The following is a 17,378-nucleotide window of genomic DNA, read 5'->3' as shown; positions in this document are numbered from 1 at the left end:
ATCATAACATACTTCTAGAGAGACTAGAAAACTGGGTCGGGCTTTCTGGGATGGTACTCAAATGGTTCAGTTCATACTTAGATTTATGCTCTCCTATACTCACATAATAACGTCTCCCTTCTAAGTGGACGTCTATGACCTGCGGAGTCCCACAAGGCTCAATTCTTGCACCGCTCCTGTTAAGCCTGTATATGCTCCCACTAAATCAAATAATGAGAAAGAACCAAATTGCCTATCACAGCTATGCTGATGATACCCAGATTTACCTAGCCTTATCTCCAAATGACTACAGCCCCATTGAATCCCTCTGCCAATGCATTGATGAAATTAACAGTTGGATGTGCCATAACTTTCTTCAGTTAAACAAGGAGAAAACTGAAGTCATTGCATTTGGAAACAAAGATGAAGTTCTCAAGGTGAATGCATACCTTGACTCTAGGGGTCAAACAACTTAAAATCAAGTCAAGAATCTTGGTGTGATTCTGGAGACAGACCTTAGTTTCAGCTGGAACTGTTCAGTTGTGCGGGACTTGCTAAGACTTACAAAGTTTAGATGCATGTCTCTAGTTCTGAAATCTTCTCTGTTAGCCTGACTGTCCCCCTGCATTTATCACATGTCAATCCCTCGCCGCTGACAGAGAAGGCTACACTAAACATGTGGCAAGCAGTGCAAGTGACAAAAAAAGCAGCAGCTATAAACCTCTGGCTTGCTGATTTGGGCACACTTAATTTCCAGTGATATCGTCGACTTGATTGCACAGATACTATTTGAACTGGACTGAGCTGGATGATGACATCATTGAATTCAATGATGAACTGCCTTTAACTGAAAATTGAGTGTTTACTGTTGTCCTTTTGCATTATTGACACACTACTTTCCTATTTAATACTGTAAAGCTGCTTTGACACAATCTGTATTGTTAAAAGCGCTATATAAAGAAAGGTGACTTGACTCGACTGTGACTTACTGTGATTGATGCCAACTCGTGAAAGTTGGAGCGAGAGAGAGATAAAAGAGATGGTAAAGCCCAAATGACAATTTAACAGGCTAGCTAAAATGCTAATGCGCTGCTCTAGTGGTTTAGATTATAAAGCTAGCGATGTCAAAGTAATTTGACAGACAATATCACATTATGTACAGTGGGTACGGAAAGTATTCACACCCCCTTAAATTTTTCACTCTTTGTTATATTGCAGCCATTTGCTAAAATCATTTAAGTTAATTTTTTTTCCCCTTAATGTACACACAGCACCCCATATTGACAGAAAAACACAGAATTGTTTACATTTTTGCAGATTTATTAAAAAAGAAAAACTGAAATATCACATGGTCCTAAGTATTCAGACCCTTTGCTGTGACACTCATATATTTAACTCAGGTGCTGTCCATTTCTTCTGATCATCCTTGAGATGGTTCTACACCTTCATTTGAGTCCAGCTGTGTTTGATTATACTGATTGGACTTGATTAGGAAAGCCACATACCTGTCTATATAAGACCTTACAGCTCACAGTGCATGTCAGAGCAAATGAGAATCATGAGGTCAAAGGAACTGCCTGAAGAGCTCAGAGACAGAATTGTGGCAAGGCACAGATCTGGCCAAGGTTACAAAAAAATTTCTGCTGCACTTAAGGTTCCTAAGAGCACAGTGGCCTCAATAATCCTTAAATGGAAGACATTTGGGACGACCAGAACCCTTCCTAGAGCTGGCCGTCCGGCCAAACTGAGCTATCGGGGGAGAAGAGCCTTGGTGAGAGAGGTAAAGAAGAACCCAAAGATCACTGTGGCTGAGCTTCAGAGATGCAGTTGGGAGATGGGAGAAAGTTGTAGAAAGTCAACCATCACTGCAGCCCTCCACCAGTCGGGGCTTTATGGCAGAGTGGCCCGACAGAAGCCTCTCCTCAGTGCAAGACACATGAAAGCCCGCATGGAGTTTGCTAAAAAAACACCTGAATAAGATTCTCTGGTCTGATGAGACCAAGATAGAACTTTTTGGCCTTAATTCTAAGCGGTATGTGTGGAGAAAACCAGGCACTGCTCATCACCTGTCCAATACAGTCCCAACAGTGAAGCATGGTGGCAGCATCATGCTGTGGGGGTGTTTTTCAGCTGCAGGGACAGGACGACTGGTTGCAATCGAGGGAAAGATGAATGCGGCCAAGTACAGGGATATCCTGGACGAAAACCTTCTCCAGAGTGCTCAGGACCTCAGACTGGGCCGAAGGTTTACCTTCCAACAAGACAATGACCCTAAGCACACAGCTAAAATAACGAAGGAGTGGCTTCACAACAACTCCGTGACTGTTCTTGAATGGCCCAGCCAGAGCCCTGACTTAAAACCAATTGAGCATCTCTGGAGAGACCTAAAAATGGCTGTCCACCAACGTTTACCATCCAACCTGACAGAACTGGAGAGGATCTGCATGGAGGAATGGCAGAGGATCCCCAAATCCAGGTGTGAAAAACTTTTCCCAAAAAGACTCATGGCTGTATTAGATCAAAAGGGTGCTTCTACTAAATACTGAGCAAAGGGTCTGAATACTTAGGACCATGTGATATTTCAGTTTTTCTTGTTTAATAAATCTGCAAAAATGTCAACAATTCTGTGTTAATGATGCTTAAATGATTTTAGCAAATGGCTGCAATATAAAGAGTGAAAAATTTAAGGGGGTCTGAATACTTTCCGTACCCACTGTATGTATTAGTGCTGTCAAACGATTAATCGCATTCAAAATAAAAGTTTTTGTTTACATAATATATGTGTGTGTACTGTGTATATTTATTATTTATATATAAATACACACACGTGCATGTATATATTTAAGAAAAATATGTTATGTTTATATATGATAGAATTTATATTAATATAAATATATACATGTAAATATTTTTAAAATATGCTGTATGTGTGTGTCTTTATATATACATAACAAATATACACAGTACACACAAAACAGAACAAAAACTTTTATTTTGGATGCGATTAATCACTATTAATCGTTTGACAGCACTAATATGTATGTATATGTATGTAATCACATGTGGTACTAGAATGTAGAATGTCTCTTTCAGCATGTTTTTTTCTTCTTTTATGTCTTTTATCTTATGTCTTTTTCTTTTTTTCTCTTACAGCCACCTTTGAGCCTCCGCTGCTGACAGTAACTGCATGTAATCAGTCGCTCTGTATAAGTCTCAGAGCACCTGCTGAGAAACTCTACAGCATCTACAATTCATTCAATTTCTACTATAGGTTGATGGTCAGCAGTGAAGATAGAGCAGAGGTGAGAGAACAAACTTGTCATGGTTTAATTTGGGTAAACTGAACAGATAATACGGTCGATTTTAAACACCAGAGGTGTACTGCATACTTTAAAGGAAGAGATCAAAAAAAAATTAAAATTTGCTGAAATTTTACTCACCCTCAGGCTATCTAAAGCCGCTTTTCCACTATCGGGCCAAACAGTTTTAAGAATGGTAATGAACAGTTCCAGTTATACTTGAGCTTGTTTCAGCACAGAATGATTACAAACTGTTCTAGGCCATGGCTAACTGTGTTGAAACCGTGCTGCTAGAATGTAGTAAAGCCGCCTCTTGATCACTTATTTGTTGTCTGGCTACTAGTTTCTTTCTGCAGCTGGCTAATTGTGCTACAGTATTTGAGCAAAAAAAACAGAAATATCCGATCTTCCCTCATTACACGGTTGCTGTATCTCATACTGTATTTAAACGGTAACACTTTATAATAACGTTCAGTTGTAAGTCATTTATAAGTGATTAGTTAATGATGAACTAATCATTTACAAAACATGACTATGCATTCATAAATTATTAATAAGTGATATGTTAATATTTTTAATCTATGTTTTGTAGCTTAAGTTATAAATAATTTACAAGTGATTAGATGATGATGAACTAATCATTTACAAAACATGACTACGTTCACAAATGATTAAGTAATATGCTAACGATTTACAAATCTGTCTTAAGTTATCTTAAAAAATAGCATCATGAAATAATCAAACAGATCCTTAGTAAATGTTTAACAGTTACTAGTTAAGTTACTAGTTAATATATTATTAATCACTTATAAATCATTGAAATGTCAACATTGTAATATCTCAATAAACATTTGTTAATCATGAACAAATGATGATTAAACCATTAGTAAATGATCAGTATATAATTTATGTATTGTCCGTTAAAGTTGTAAGCTGGTCTGTTAAAAAGCCCAAAAATGCAATTATGCTTTTTTTTTTTTTTTTTTTTTGAAGAATAATAAATTATTTGCTGTCAAGTGAATAAACATGTGTAAATGGCTTACAGTCAGGGGATTTCAGTGGGTTGTGTTAAACCCTTTCTCTCATCAGCACAGACTTGTGTTCTGTGTGTAGTGTGTGGGATCTAGTGATAATGTTGAACCGGTTTTACCCTCCACTCATGTCCACAGCTTTAAAATACTCCACGTGTGTCAGAGAAGACATCTGTCTATACCCTCACTAGTCAGCCCTTACATTGCAGTACACACTACAAAGCATTCAAAACCTGTTGTGTAAACGCATTAATAAATCATTTACAAAGCTTTATGCATCCCCCTAAATCTAGAGTGTAAACAATTCATAACTTGTAAATGTGTTACACATCATTTGTAGATCTTTCTTACCTGTTACAAATGATCTGTAGGTGTATACAAGCCATTTACAACTCTTTCTGCATCCCCTAATCTAAAGTATAAAATACTCATTAGTTGTAAATGTTTTACAGGTTGTGTGCGTATACACTGGGGTGAAAGATCTACGAATGATGAGTAAAACATTTACAACTGATGAGTAGTTTAACACTTTAGACACATATTACTCAATAATAATATTTAAAACCTGTCATGTAAACGCATGAATAAATCATTTACAAAGCTTTCTGCATCCCCTAATCCAGTGTTTCCCAAACTTGTTTCTGCCGCAGCAGTTTTGATATGTAAAAAATCCCACGGCACACCACTAAGCATTGCAATTATAATTTAAGCTGCAAGCAGCGATGATCGGGCCCTCGCACCCGGGCTCACCGCCAACGGTGGCTTCAGAAAGACAGGGAACGGTGAGCAATATGCATTTAAAAAGTCAAATATAGAGGAAAATGTTAAAGTCATTTATATGTGCCAAACCTGCTGCCAGCTGGTGGCGCTATGTCTATAACTTAACATTGGCCTGTAGATGTCTTCAGACCAGTACTTTTATCAAACATATGACGTTTGGTGCAGATTGAACATGGTATGTTTGAGTTAGTGCAAAGCATGACGTATCCTGTTGCCAACAGGTGGCACTATAATTATAACTGTAGCATACTTTAGCACTTAGCTAAGTGTTGCTAACATGTTTGAGCATGTTGATAACATGTTTAGCACACAATGGCATATTTTACTGTGTTGCTAATAGTGCATCACAGTCTAAAACATGTCATTTCCTGTTGTCAGTAGGTGGCGCTATCACTATAACCGAATGTGAGCATGTAGATGTTTTCAGGGCAGGACTGTAATCAAACATGTGAAGTTGAAGGCAGATTGGACATTGTATGCCTGAGTTACAACAACTTCCTGTTTGATGGAGTTAGTAGCATACTTTAGCACTTAGCTAAGTGTTGCTAACATGTTTGAGCATGTTGATAACATGTTTAGCACACAATGGCATATTTTACTGTGTTGCTAATAGTGCATCACAGTCTAAAACATGTCACTTCCTGTTGCCAGCAGGTGGTGCTATGACTATAACCAAATACGGGAATGTATGTATGTTCAGGACAGGCCTCTTATCAAACTTGTAAAATTTGGGGCAGATTGGACACTGTATGCCTGAGTTACAGCAACTTCCCGTTTCACTGCAATACTAGCATGCTTTAGCACTTAGCTAGCAAGTGTTGCTAGCATGTTTTAGTATGCTTGTAGCATGCTGCCAGCCTATTTATCACTTGTTGACACTTTTTAATATGCACCTAGGAGTCCATTGCAGTGTTAAACATGTCTCTTCCTGTTGCCAGCAGGTGGCGCTATGACTGTACCCGAATATGAGCATGCAGATGTGTTCAGGACTGAACTCCTATGAAACGTGTGAAGTTTGGGGCAGATCGGACATTGCTTGCCTGAGTTACAGCAACTTCCTGTTTCATGGCGAAACATCAAACTTTGTCAGGCCGCCAGGGACATGCCCCTTGGCAAAAACTCTAGATCTTCGCAATTTAACATCGCAAAGGCCTTATGATTACACTCAGCAAATTTGAAGACGATCCGATTAAAACTGTAGGAGGAGTTCGTCAAAGTACGAAGCCTGGAAATTGCAAAAACTGCACAAAAATCGAACAGGAAATTCAAAATAACGTACTTCCTGTTGGGTTTTGGATTTTGTACCAAGAGGCTTTTTTGTAGGTAATGGTGTGGTACACGTGTGTACCGATTTTCGTGCATGTACATAAAACGTAGCTCGAGGCGCACTCTTTTGAAATATTATAGGTGGCGCTATCGAGCCATTTTGCCACACCCACTTCTGAAACCCATATCAGATGTAAATTTTCGCCAGTTCTGACCCGTGTGCAAAGTTTCATAAGTTTTGTAGCATGTTTAGGCCCTCAAAAATGCGATTCACTTTGGAGAAGAAGAAGAAGAATAATAAACGGAGCAATTCCAAGAGGGTCCTCGCACCTCGGTGCTCGGGCCCTAATTAAAGCTGCAAGCAGCGATGATCAGGCCCTCGCACCCGGGCTCACCGCCAACGGTGGCTTCAGGGAGACAGGGAACGGTGAGCAATATGCATTTAAAAAGCCAAATATAGAGGAAAACGTTAAAGTCATTTATATGTGCCAAACCTGCTGCCAGCTGGTGGTGCTATGTCTATAACTTAACATTGGCCTGTAGATGTCTTCAGACCAGTCCTTTTATCAAACATATGAAGTTTGGTGCAGATTGAACATGGTATGTTTGAGTTAGTGCAAAGCATGACGTATCCTGTTGCCAACAGGTGGCACTATAATTATAACTGAATATTGGCCTTTTGATGTCTTCAGACCAGGACTCTTACCAAACATATGAAGTTTTGTGCAGATTGGACATTGCATGTTTAAGTTAGTGTAAAACAAGTCATTTCCTATTGCCAGCAGGTGGCGGTATGTTTATAACTGAATATTGGCCTTAAGATGTGTTAAGACCATGACTCTTATAAAACGTGTGAAGTTTGGGACAGATCAGACATTGCATGTTTAAGTTAGTGTGAAACAAGTAATTTCATGCTGCCAGCTGGTGGCGCTATGTATGTAACTGGAAATTGGCATGTAGATGTCTTCAGGCCAGCACATTTATCAAACATATGAAGTTTGGTGCAGATTGGACATTGCATGTTTAAGTTAGTGTGAAACAAGTAATTTCATGCTGCCAGCTGGTGGCGCTATGTATGTAACTGGAAATTGGCATGTAGATGTCTTCAGGCCAGCACATTTATCAAACATATAAAGTTTGGTGCAGATTGAACATTGCATGTTTAAGTTAGTGTAAAACAAGTAATTTCCTGTTGCCAACAGGTGGCACTATCAATATAAATGAATATTGGCCTTAAGATGTGTTCAGGCCAGGACTCTTACCAAACATGTGAAGTTTGGGGCAGACCGGACATTGCATGTTTAAGTTAGTGTAAAACAAGTAATTTACTGTTGCCAGAAGGTGGCAGTATGATTATAACTGAATATTGGCCTTCAGATGTGTTAAGGCCAGGACTCTTATCAAATATGTCAAGTTTGGGGCAGATCAGACATTGTATGCATGAGTTACAACAACTTCCTGTGTCATGGTATTAATAACATGCTTTAGTACTTAGTAAGTGTTGCTAGCATGTTTGACCATTATTCTAGCATGTTTAGCACACAATGCCATAATTTACAGTGTTGCTAAAAGTGCATCACTGTGTAAAACATGTCACTTCCTGTTGTCAGTAGGTGGCGCTATCACTATAACCGAATGTGAGCATTTAGATGTCTTCAGGCCACGACTGTAATCAAACATGTAAAGTTGGAGGCAGATTGGACATTGTATGCCTGAGTTACAACAACTTCCTGTTTGATGGAGTTAGTAGCATACTTTAGCACTTAGCTAAGTGTTGCTAACATGTTTGAGCATGTTGCTAACATGTTTAGCACACAATGGCATATTTTAATGTGTTGCTAATAGTGCATCACAGTCTAAAACATGTCACTTCCTGTTGCCAGCAGGTGGCGCTATGACTATACCCAAATACGGGAATGGAGATGTGTTCAGGACAGGCCTCTTATCAAACATGTTAAATTTGGGGCAGATTCAACACTGCATACCTTAGTTACAGCAACTTCCCATTTCACTGCATTACTAGCATGCTTTAGCACTTAGCTAAGTGTTGCTAGCATGTTTTAGTATGCTTGTAGCATGCTGCCAGCCTATTTATCACTCGCTGACACTTTTTAATATGCACCTAGGAGTCCATTACAGTCTAAAACATGTCTCTTCCTGTTGCCAGCAGGTGGCGCTATGACTATAACCAAATACGGGAATGTAAATGTGTTCAGGACAGGCCTCTTATCAAACTTGTAAAATTTGGAGCAGATTGGACACTGCATACCTGAGTTACAGCAACTTCCTGTTTCACCGCATTACTAACATGCTTTAGCACTTAGCTAAGTGTTGCTAGCATGTTTTAATATGCTTGTAGCATGCTGCCAGCCTATTTATCACTTGTTGACACTTTTTAATATGCACCTAGGAGTCCATTACAGTGTTAAACATGTCACTTCCTGTTGCCAGCATGTGTTCAGGACTGAACTCCTATGAAACGTGTGAAGTTTGGGGCAGATCGGACATTGCTTGCCTGAGTTACAGCAACTTCCTGTTTCATGGCGAAACATCAAACTTTGTCAGGCCGCCAGGGACATGCCCCTTGGCAAAAACTCTAGATCTTCGCAATTTAACATCGCAAAGGCCTTATGATTACACTCAGCAAATTTGAAGACGATCCGATTAAAACTGTAGGAGGAGTTCGTCAAAGTACGAAGCCTGGAAATTGCAAAAACTGCACAAAAATCGAACAGGAAATTCAAAATAACGTACTTCCTGTTGGGTTTTGGATTTTGTACCAAGAGGCTTTTTTGTAGGTAATGGTGTGGTACACGTGTGTACCGATTTTGATGCATGTACATAAAACGAGCTCGAGGCGCACTCTTTTGAAATATTATAGGTGGCGCTATCGAGCCATTTTGCCACACCCACTTCTGAAACCCATATCAGATGTAAATTTTCACCAGTTCTGACCCGTGTGCAAAGTTTCATGAGTTTTGGAGCATGTTTAGGCCCTCCAAAATGCGATTCACTTTGGAGAAGAAGAAGAATAATAAACGAAGCAATTTCAAGAGGGTCCTCGCACCTCGGTGCTCGGGCCCTAATAATAAACGGAGCAATTCCAAGAGGGTCCTCGCACCTCGGTGCTCGGGCCCTAATAATAATAAACGGAGCAATTCCAAGAGGGTCCTCGCACCTCGGTGCTCGGGCCCTAATAATAAGCGAAGCAATTTCAGAGGGTCCTCGCACCTCGGTGCTCGGGCCCTAATAATAATAAGCGGAGCAATTCAAGAGGGTCCTCGCACCTCGGTGCTCGGGCCCTAATAATAAGCAGCAATTCAAGAGGGTCCTCGCACCTCGGTGCTCGGGCCCTAATAATAATAAACGGAGCAATTCCAAGAGGGTCCTCGCACCTCGGTGCTCGGGCCCTAATAACAAAATATAATAGAGATATGGAAGTTTTAGATAATTTTCCACGGCACACCCGACAACCCGTCATGGCACACTAGTGTGCCGCGGCACAGTGATTGGGAAACACTGCCCTAATCTAAAGTGTAAACAATTCATCACTTGTAAATGTGTTACACATCATTTGTTTCATACAGAGATAGGACGTTCTGCTTTTTCTAATTATGCTCCGTATTTATGGAATGAGCTTCAAGGTACATTACATATGGAATATGGACTGACTAGGATTTGTATTGTTTTTAGAAAATTGTGTTTTATGTTTGTTCATTGTGTGGTGATGTGTATTTCTTTGTAAATTTGTCCTTTGCTGCCTATCTTGACCAGGACTCCCTGGTAGAAGAGATATTGTATCTCAATGGAACCTTCCTGGTTAAATAAGTAAATAAAAAAAATAATCATTTGTGAACATAAAGTCATGTTTTGTAAATGATTAGTTCATCATTATCTAATCACTTGTAAATGATTTATAACTTAATCTATAAAACATAGATAAAATATTAACATAACTTATTAATCATTTATAAACACAGTTATGTTTTGTAAATGATTAGTTCATCATTTACTAATCACTTATAAATGACTCACAGCTGAACGTTATTATAAAGTGTTACCATTGTGGTACTGTGACAACAAGTACAGTATTGTGAATTCAGTATTGTAAATTTAACCTTTAATCATCACAACCTTAATCATTTGTTTTTCACTATGAAATATGTGACCCTGGAGCACAAAACCAGTCACAAGTAGCACGGATATATTTGTAGCAAAAGCCAAAAATACATTGTATGGGTCAAAATTATCGATTTTTCTTTTATGCCAAAAATCATTAGGATATTAAGTGAAGATATTTTGTACATTTCCTACCATAAATATATCAAAATCGAATTTTTGATCAATAATATGCGTTGCTAACAACTTTATTTAGACAAATTTAAAGGCGATTTTCTCAATATTTTGTTTTTTTGCACCCTTAGATTCCAGATTTTCAAATAGTTTTATCTCGGCCAGATATTTTCCTATCCTTACAATACACCTTATTTATTCAGCTTTCAGATGATATTGATAATTTCCAAAAATTGACCCTTATGACTGTTTTTGTGGTTTTCAGGGTCACGTATGGTCTTAAAGAAGACATACTTCAGAAAACAATCATGATGCCAGTTCATTTGAAAACACAATTTTACAAGTGATTATTGCGGCTGTGGCTTAAAAATCGGTTAATCGCTGCCCTTCACCAGAATTCCCACTGGAATGGGTGTGGTTGTCAACAGAACTAGTGGCATGTGATGAGAATCAATTGAAGTGAATGATGCCACTGTTAAGAGCAAAGCACACCCCTCTTTTAGGCCTGTTACCTGGGCCAAACACACTTGACACTCTCTGCCTTCACTACTCCTGGGCACAGCAAGGACAGCAGATCCCCTGTTTATTTTGGACACGGTTGCTCATTTGAACACTTTAGTCTCCGCTGTCTTCCTCAACCCGCCACAGTTATAGACCTAATGCACTAGAGAAACAAGCATGTAGCCATCTTTAGTCATTTTTTCTTTGAACTTCCGTAGCTCTATAGCATCTCTTAGAATAATTAGCTGGTGAAGTGGATTAACTTGTTGAGTTAACAGAAGTTATTAGGAACATCTTAATGTTTGAAGCAGACAACATACTTAATGTCAGAGGACCGGGAAGATTTAAAAAGAGGTGGTTCATTTATTAATCCGTAAGATCTTATCTTCACGCTGTGGAAATATAATGCGGGAGGCAGAAGACAACAAGTGCAGCGTTAAAAGGGGCAGGGCTACATAAGGCTACTATACTCAGAATAAGACTGAGCTTTATTTGTTCTCTCACTCATCTACTGCAAGATCTCTTTACAGTAGTGTAATGAAAGTAAACTTTTCAGCAATTGCAAATGTTGTATTTGCTGCTCTTTGTGTTCACTTATAGATTCATGTGGATACTGAAGGGTTAAAGAATGTGACCCTAAAGGACCTGCCCCCTGGCCGAAGGTACTGTGTGAATGTCAGTATCATTAATCTCAGCCCTCCCAGTAGACCAGCAGTATGTGCTTCCATTCCCGAAAGAGCAAATGTTTCAGGTACTGTATTTTGTAAAATGTAATAGACTCCAACAGTATTACATTGATACTATAGATTAAAAAAAATTTTAATGGCTAAAGATAATGCATCAGTTAATCATGTCCTTGACAACAGTTTCAATTTCAGTTGCTCTGAATGTTCTTGTATTTGACGTATTGCAATAGACTGATAACCAGATCGAGGTATGCACCAAAAGTGCTAATGTGAAAGCACTTTAATTTATATAGTATCATATCGCAAATCATCAAGTCAAGTCACCTTTATTTATATAGCGCTTTATGCAATAGAGATTGTGTAAAACAGCTTTACAGCGTTAAATAAAAGCTGTACAGCAAAATAATGTTTCGATGCAAACAAAATTCAGTTCTGCTGTAAAGCAGCTCTAAAAAGGCAAGTCGTTATGTAGTTAGTTCAGCTTCTGCTAATACAAGCATTGCTGCAACCATACTGTGGTCCAGAACCAAAAATAGAATGTAAAACGAAAACAGAGGAAATGGGGAACTGAACTCTGGTTTGGACCAAGCAATGGCATCCAAGTGTGAAAGCACCCTTAGCTAGAAAATTGGTTAAACTAGACATAGCTGAAATACCGAACATGTAAACGTTTTGTGAATTTGCCCCAAAGTATGCTAAAATCCAGTGTTGTATATTTGTTATAGATGCCATTATCTCTGTTATTCTGTGTCTGCTGATGCTGCTGTTACTGATGTGCACACCAAGATTTGTCTCTCGCTGTTTCTGTCTAAAAAGAGATCTTCCTCCAGTTCTGGTAAGTCTGGTCTTTTGTAACTCAGAAGGTCATGGCAGACATTTTTCATTTCAAGAAGTGATGCAAGAAATTCAGTTTGTGACTAAAGTACCTAAACAGAGGTATAGTAAAATAAGCTTTAGCTTCACAAAAATGCAACCATATTAATTACTGTTTTCAGAAAAGTTTTGAAGGAATAGATCACCTAAAAGTTCTGAAAATGTACTCACCCTCAGGCCATTCAAAATATTACAGGAATTTGCTTCTTTATCGGAACATATTTGGAGAAATTTCCACCACTTGCTCACTAGTGGATACTCTCCACCAGGGGTGACCAAACCTGTTCCTGGAGGGCCACTGTCCAGAAGTGTCACCTGAATCAGCTAATCAAGGTCCTTAGACTCACTAGAACTTCCAGGCGACTGTGGTGGAGCTGGTTGGAGCAACAGGATGTTGGCTCTCCAGAAACAGGATTGGACACCCCTGCTCTGCAGTGAATGGGTGCCATCAGAATGAGAGTTCAAACAGCTTATAAGTGCATCACAATAATCACAGTTATTTAACATGACTCCAGCCCATTAATTAACATCTTGTGAAGTGAAAAGCTGTTTGTAAGAAACAATTCCATTTTAACTTCCATAATCCATCATAACTCCAGTGGTATTCTTTTATATAAGGCGTCCTTTCCTGTGATTTTGTCCTATCACATCGAAAGGGGGTTTCCCAAAGTTGCTGATTGGTTGGAAGTTCAGTAGTTGAAGTGATGTCTTGGGAAGCCAATGGTTGGGCGTTGGCTGAAGATGCAGAGTTGTGGCTGGTAGAAGTTTTGAGGCGGTCACATGCTCGAGGGTACCATGGACAGATTTATGGCGTTGTCTTGTTATCTCTTGTCTTGTTGCCTCTGTGGAATTTGGCTGTTTGGGTTGTTCAACACCAATCTGATCGAATCTTAATTTTTCTGATTCGCTCTCTGATATCCTACATTGTTTTGAGCTATTTCTTACTCTGTGCATATTTCTCTACTAGTTCAGATGAGACTACCGAAGAATTTCAGCTGGAAGCATCGGTTTGAGTTAAAAAAACGTCGTAATGATGGATTTGTTTTTTACAAACACGCAGCTTTTCACTTAATTGTCAATTGATGGACTGGAGTGCTGTGGATTATTGTGATGTTTTTATCAGCTGTTTGGACTCTCATTCTGAGGGCACCCATTCACTGCAGACGATCCATTGGTGAGCAAGTGATGGAATGCCAAATTTCTCAGATCTGTTCGGATGAAGAAACAAACTCATCTTGGGTAGCCTTAGGGTGAGTAAAGTTTTAAATTTTTGGGTGAACTCTTCATTTAATTAATTGAATACTGTGCATTGTAATTTCTTTTAAATAATTGAGAAAACTTGCTGGATGAACCAGTTGTAAGTCAAAGTCCTTTATTGCATGGCATTGCATACAGCATACATCCAAATCCTTTTAAGAATAATATATATATATTACAGTGTACAAAACATTACTGCTCTATTTTGTCCTATCACCTCAATTTCTGTATTTTTTGACATAATCACTAATAATTACTAATGCATGTTGTTTTCCAGAGTTCATTTGAGAGTAGGGATAAAGTTCTTCTTGTCACTGCTGGTGAATCCATTAACAAGCTCTGTGAGGAGAGAAACTCCATCGAAAAGTTGAAGACAAACAGAGAGGAAAATGACATGGAAGAAGAGGCAGAAGAGGTTTTGAAATATGAGAGACTAGAGGCATACTATCTGAACACTCGAGGTTCCCCGCTCTCTGTTTTTCCAGTGTCATCTAGCTCTGGTTTGCTTATGAATCAAATTCCAGATACAAGCCTTGCGTCTTCCACAGATGCTCACAGTGGTAGTCTGATTGTGTTTGAAGGCAGCCATATCCATACTGAACCAACAGCCTCTCCTAGGCTCCTTAAAGCAACAAGTGCACTTCAGAGTTTAAGTTCTGTTTTTCCCACACACGTGGAGAATGAAGACGGAGAGAGCAGTACAGATGTAAACCTGTTTTCTGTCATGTTAGGAGGAGTTTCTGATAAAGCTGAACCTGATAAAACCTGCATTACTGAAGATGTGCAACAATCCTGTCCTCAGCACCTGTTACAGACTTGTGCTACATCTACCTGGATTTCTGATTCACAGTCCCAAAACTCTCAAAAGTCCATTCAGATGAACATTTTAGAGGAATATGATGATGATGATTCAGGGTACTTAAGTCGAAATTAGATTCCTGAGAAAACGAACATCCTTTTACATCAATTGAGACTGAGAGTAGATCTGGGAATCTAAAAGCACATGCAAGCATTCTGAAATTCTGATAATATATAGAGATGTATACTCTATTTTTATTTCTTGATTGATTTTTTGCATTTTAAGTGTTTTTATTATTATTATTATCTTTCAATATGCATTTCAGTCTGATGGAAATCATGGCATACCAACATGTATTACTCTTATTTGTCTGGAATACCCATTAGCATTGGGATTGTAGTTCTTTCCCTCATTAAAGCATTAAGTAAACAGTCTTGTACCTTTGTCATTTTTGTCTGATTTTTAAAAACTTTGTACTGTTGTGTTTCACCTCATAGCCGGTTGGCTTGGTTCATGACTTGTAGAGCTTCAACAAAGGCTTTTAAAAAAATCCCAATGGGATTTTAAAACGAATGGAAAAAATATCATTCATTCATTGACTGTTTAAGGATATCATAGTGTTACGAATTACAAATTAAACCCCTACTCAAAGAGAAAATACATTTTTCCACTGAAACAAGGTCCAGGACGTAAGCAACCAAAAGTACAATTACAACTAAACCATTACTTTAATCAATGGTTGACAACAAATGTCTCAGTTAGCGATGCTTTCACATACACACGTTGAACAGTGGAAACAACAAAGCCACCAGGAGAGCGGGGAGCCAACAATTCCTTCCACCAGATGACTTGAATACTGCGGCAATCCTTCCTGTCACCAACCAGCTCAGTCCTCCTAATCAGCTTCACCTGTAAACAATTAGAGCGAAAGAGGGAGAGACAGAGAAACACAGGAAAAGACCTACGCACGCACACACATAAGCAAATGATATACCATTTCTCTAGAAACACGCGAATCCATTCGTAACAATAGGAATAAATTAGGAGTGCTGTGAATTGAATCCCACTTGCCGCAAAAACTCTTGTGACCTTCTTATAAAATGGCTTTTTTTTTCATTGTAGACTCTCGCTCTTTTCTCTTTCCCTGCATACCGCCAAAACTGCAGTGTTAGCCTTTCCTGTTTTGCTTTTTTGGCTAAAGGTTGCAGACTTGCCTTCTAGTGGCTTTGAATAGTTTCCAAGAGTGTGATTATAAATCCAGTGAGGCTGTAAAAGTGCACTACTGAGTAGATGAGATTTCCTGTCCTGTGTTTAATGGCCCCAATGACCTCTGTAGTCTCATTTAGCCACTTGTTAGCAACCGCTTTTTTCCAAGACATTACTGCTCCTCCCAAAACATACCAGTGTGTTAAGACCATTTCTTGTAGACAGCGGTACTTAAGGAAATCTTGCAAGAAGATCAGGGTGCCTTCTGTAGCCGAAATGAGCCCGTGGTAGGAAGTGTGTTCACACACTACATACTATGTATTTTTCTAAAGTCAGATATGCATCTTACTCTTAGATTCATCTTTAAGATTTTGATGTCTTGTATTGATTTGATATCTTTGAATTGGCTATGTAATTTTGCATTACATATTTATCTGACTGATAATAAATTGTTACATTTGAATTTATTCTGTTTTACTGTGTAATTATTGACTCTAGTAGATTACGATGTATCCTTGTTACCGCATTTCCTGCGCCAGGTTAGTAACGGATTCAAATTCAGTTGAGATGGAGCATAGGGCACACCAAATGCATCTTTAGAGATCCGGCTAACACTTCGCATTAGTTCAAGTGTACTTAGATTGCAAGGGCTTATAGTGAATTTCTGTTTAGGTCAACTGAATGTTGTCCGACCAACCTAAATAGGGTGAGCCTAACCTCTGTTTATTGTAATATTATTCTAGGTAAGTGTACATGGGGAAACCATGTTGGTCTGTTGTAGTGTAGTAGTATCTGTAGTAGTGGTTGTGACCTCTGACTAGAAATAATGTTGCTTTATTCAAGTGTGTTCAAATCTATGGGGGCTAAATAAAAGTACTTTTAGAATGAGCAAGCATAGGAGTGGCCGTCTAAAGTATTAGCCAGTTACCTCTTTCTAATAACCAAGACTGACAAGAATGCGATCGTAAGATACACAGAAGCGATATCTCTGAGTGACATGAGCACCCGAATGTAGGAGTACAATAATATTAAATAAATAGAATAATCAGATGTCTAGATAAATTATCTTAAGAATGATAACAACTGGCATTCTAATCCAAATGTGAGGTCATTATAATATGGAGTCAGATTAGATAATAAAATGTAGTCAGATTTTAATTTAACCTAAATTTAATAACTTTGCGCGCTGACTGTCCTCCATGATCTCCCAAGCAGGCGAGTGACGTCTTTCAGCGGAATATGGATTTGTACTGAACAAGAGGTTTGATCAATATTGAGGGAAAGACAGACGCATCCCATACAGACACATATATAGAATGAGCCGGTGTTGTGCTGAATTCTGAGCCCCGCCAGATTAAGATTGGAAAACTTGTGATTGGATAAAAGGAAGACAATTTAAGTTGATACA

At 38.7% G+C, this 17,378-nt stretch overlaps 1 protein-coding gene across 1 annotated transcript in view; it reads left to right on the top strand.

Annotated features, from left to right (window-relative positions):
- crfb2 (cytokine receptor family member b2) overlaps positions 1 to 16,437 on the top strand; it is a 40,236-nt gene extending 23,799 nt beyond the window's left edge. Inside the window, exons 4-7 of the mRNA XM_058786556.1 lie at positions 3,133 to 3,281; positions 11,750 to 11,900; positions 12,561 to 12,670; positions 14,243 to 16,437. Of these exons, the coding sequence (XP_058642539.1) occupies positions 3,133 to 3,281; positions 11,750 to 11,900; positions 12,561 to 12,670; positions 14,243 to 14,899 (1,067 nt within the window). The 3' untranslated portion in view covers positions 14,900 to 16,437. The remainder of the gene's footprint in view (positions 1 to 3,132; positions 3,282 to 11,749; positions 11,901 to 12,560; positions 12,671 to 14,242) is intronic.
- Positions 16,438 to 17,378: the final 941 nt, after the last annotated feature.

Source organism: Onychostoma macrolepis, chromosome 09 (assembly GCF_012432095.1).
Source record: "Onychostoma macrolepis isolate SWU-2019 chromosome 09, ASM1243209v1, whole genome shotgun sequence".
Classification (NCBI taxonomy): domain Eukaryota; kingdom Metazoa; phylum Chordata; class Actinopteri; order Cypriniformes; family Cyprinidae; genus Onychostoma; species Onychostoma macrolepis.
This window is presented reverse-complemented; position numbering and strand designations above follow the sequence as displayed.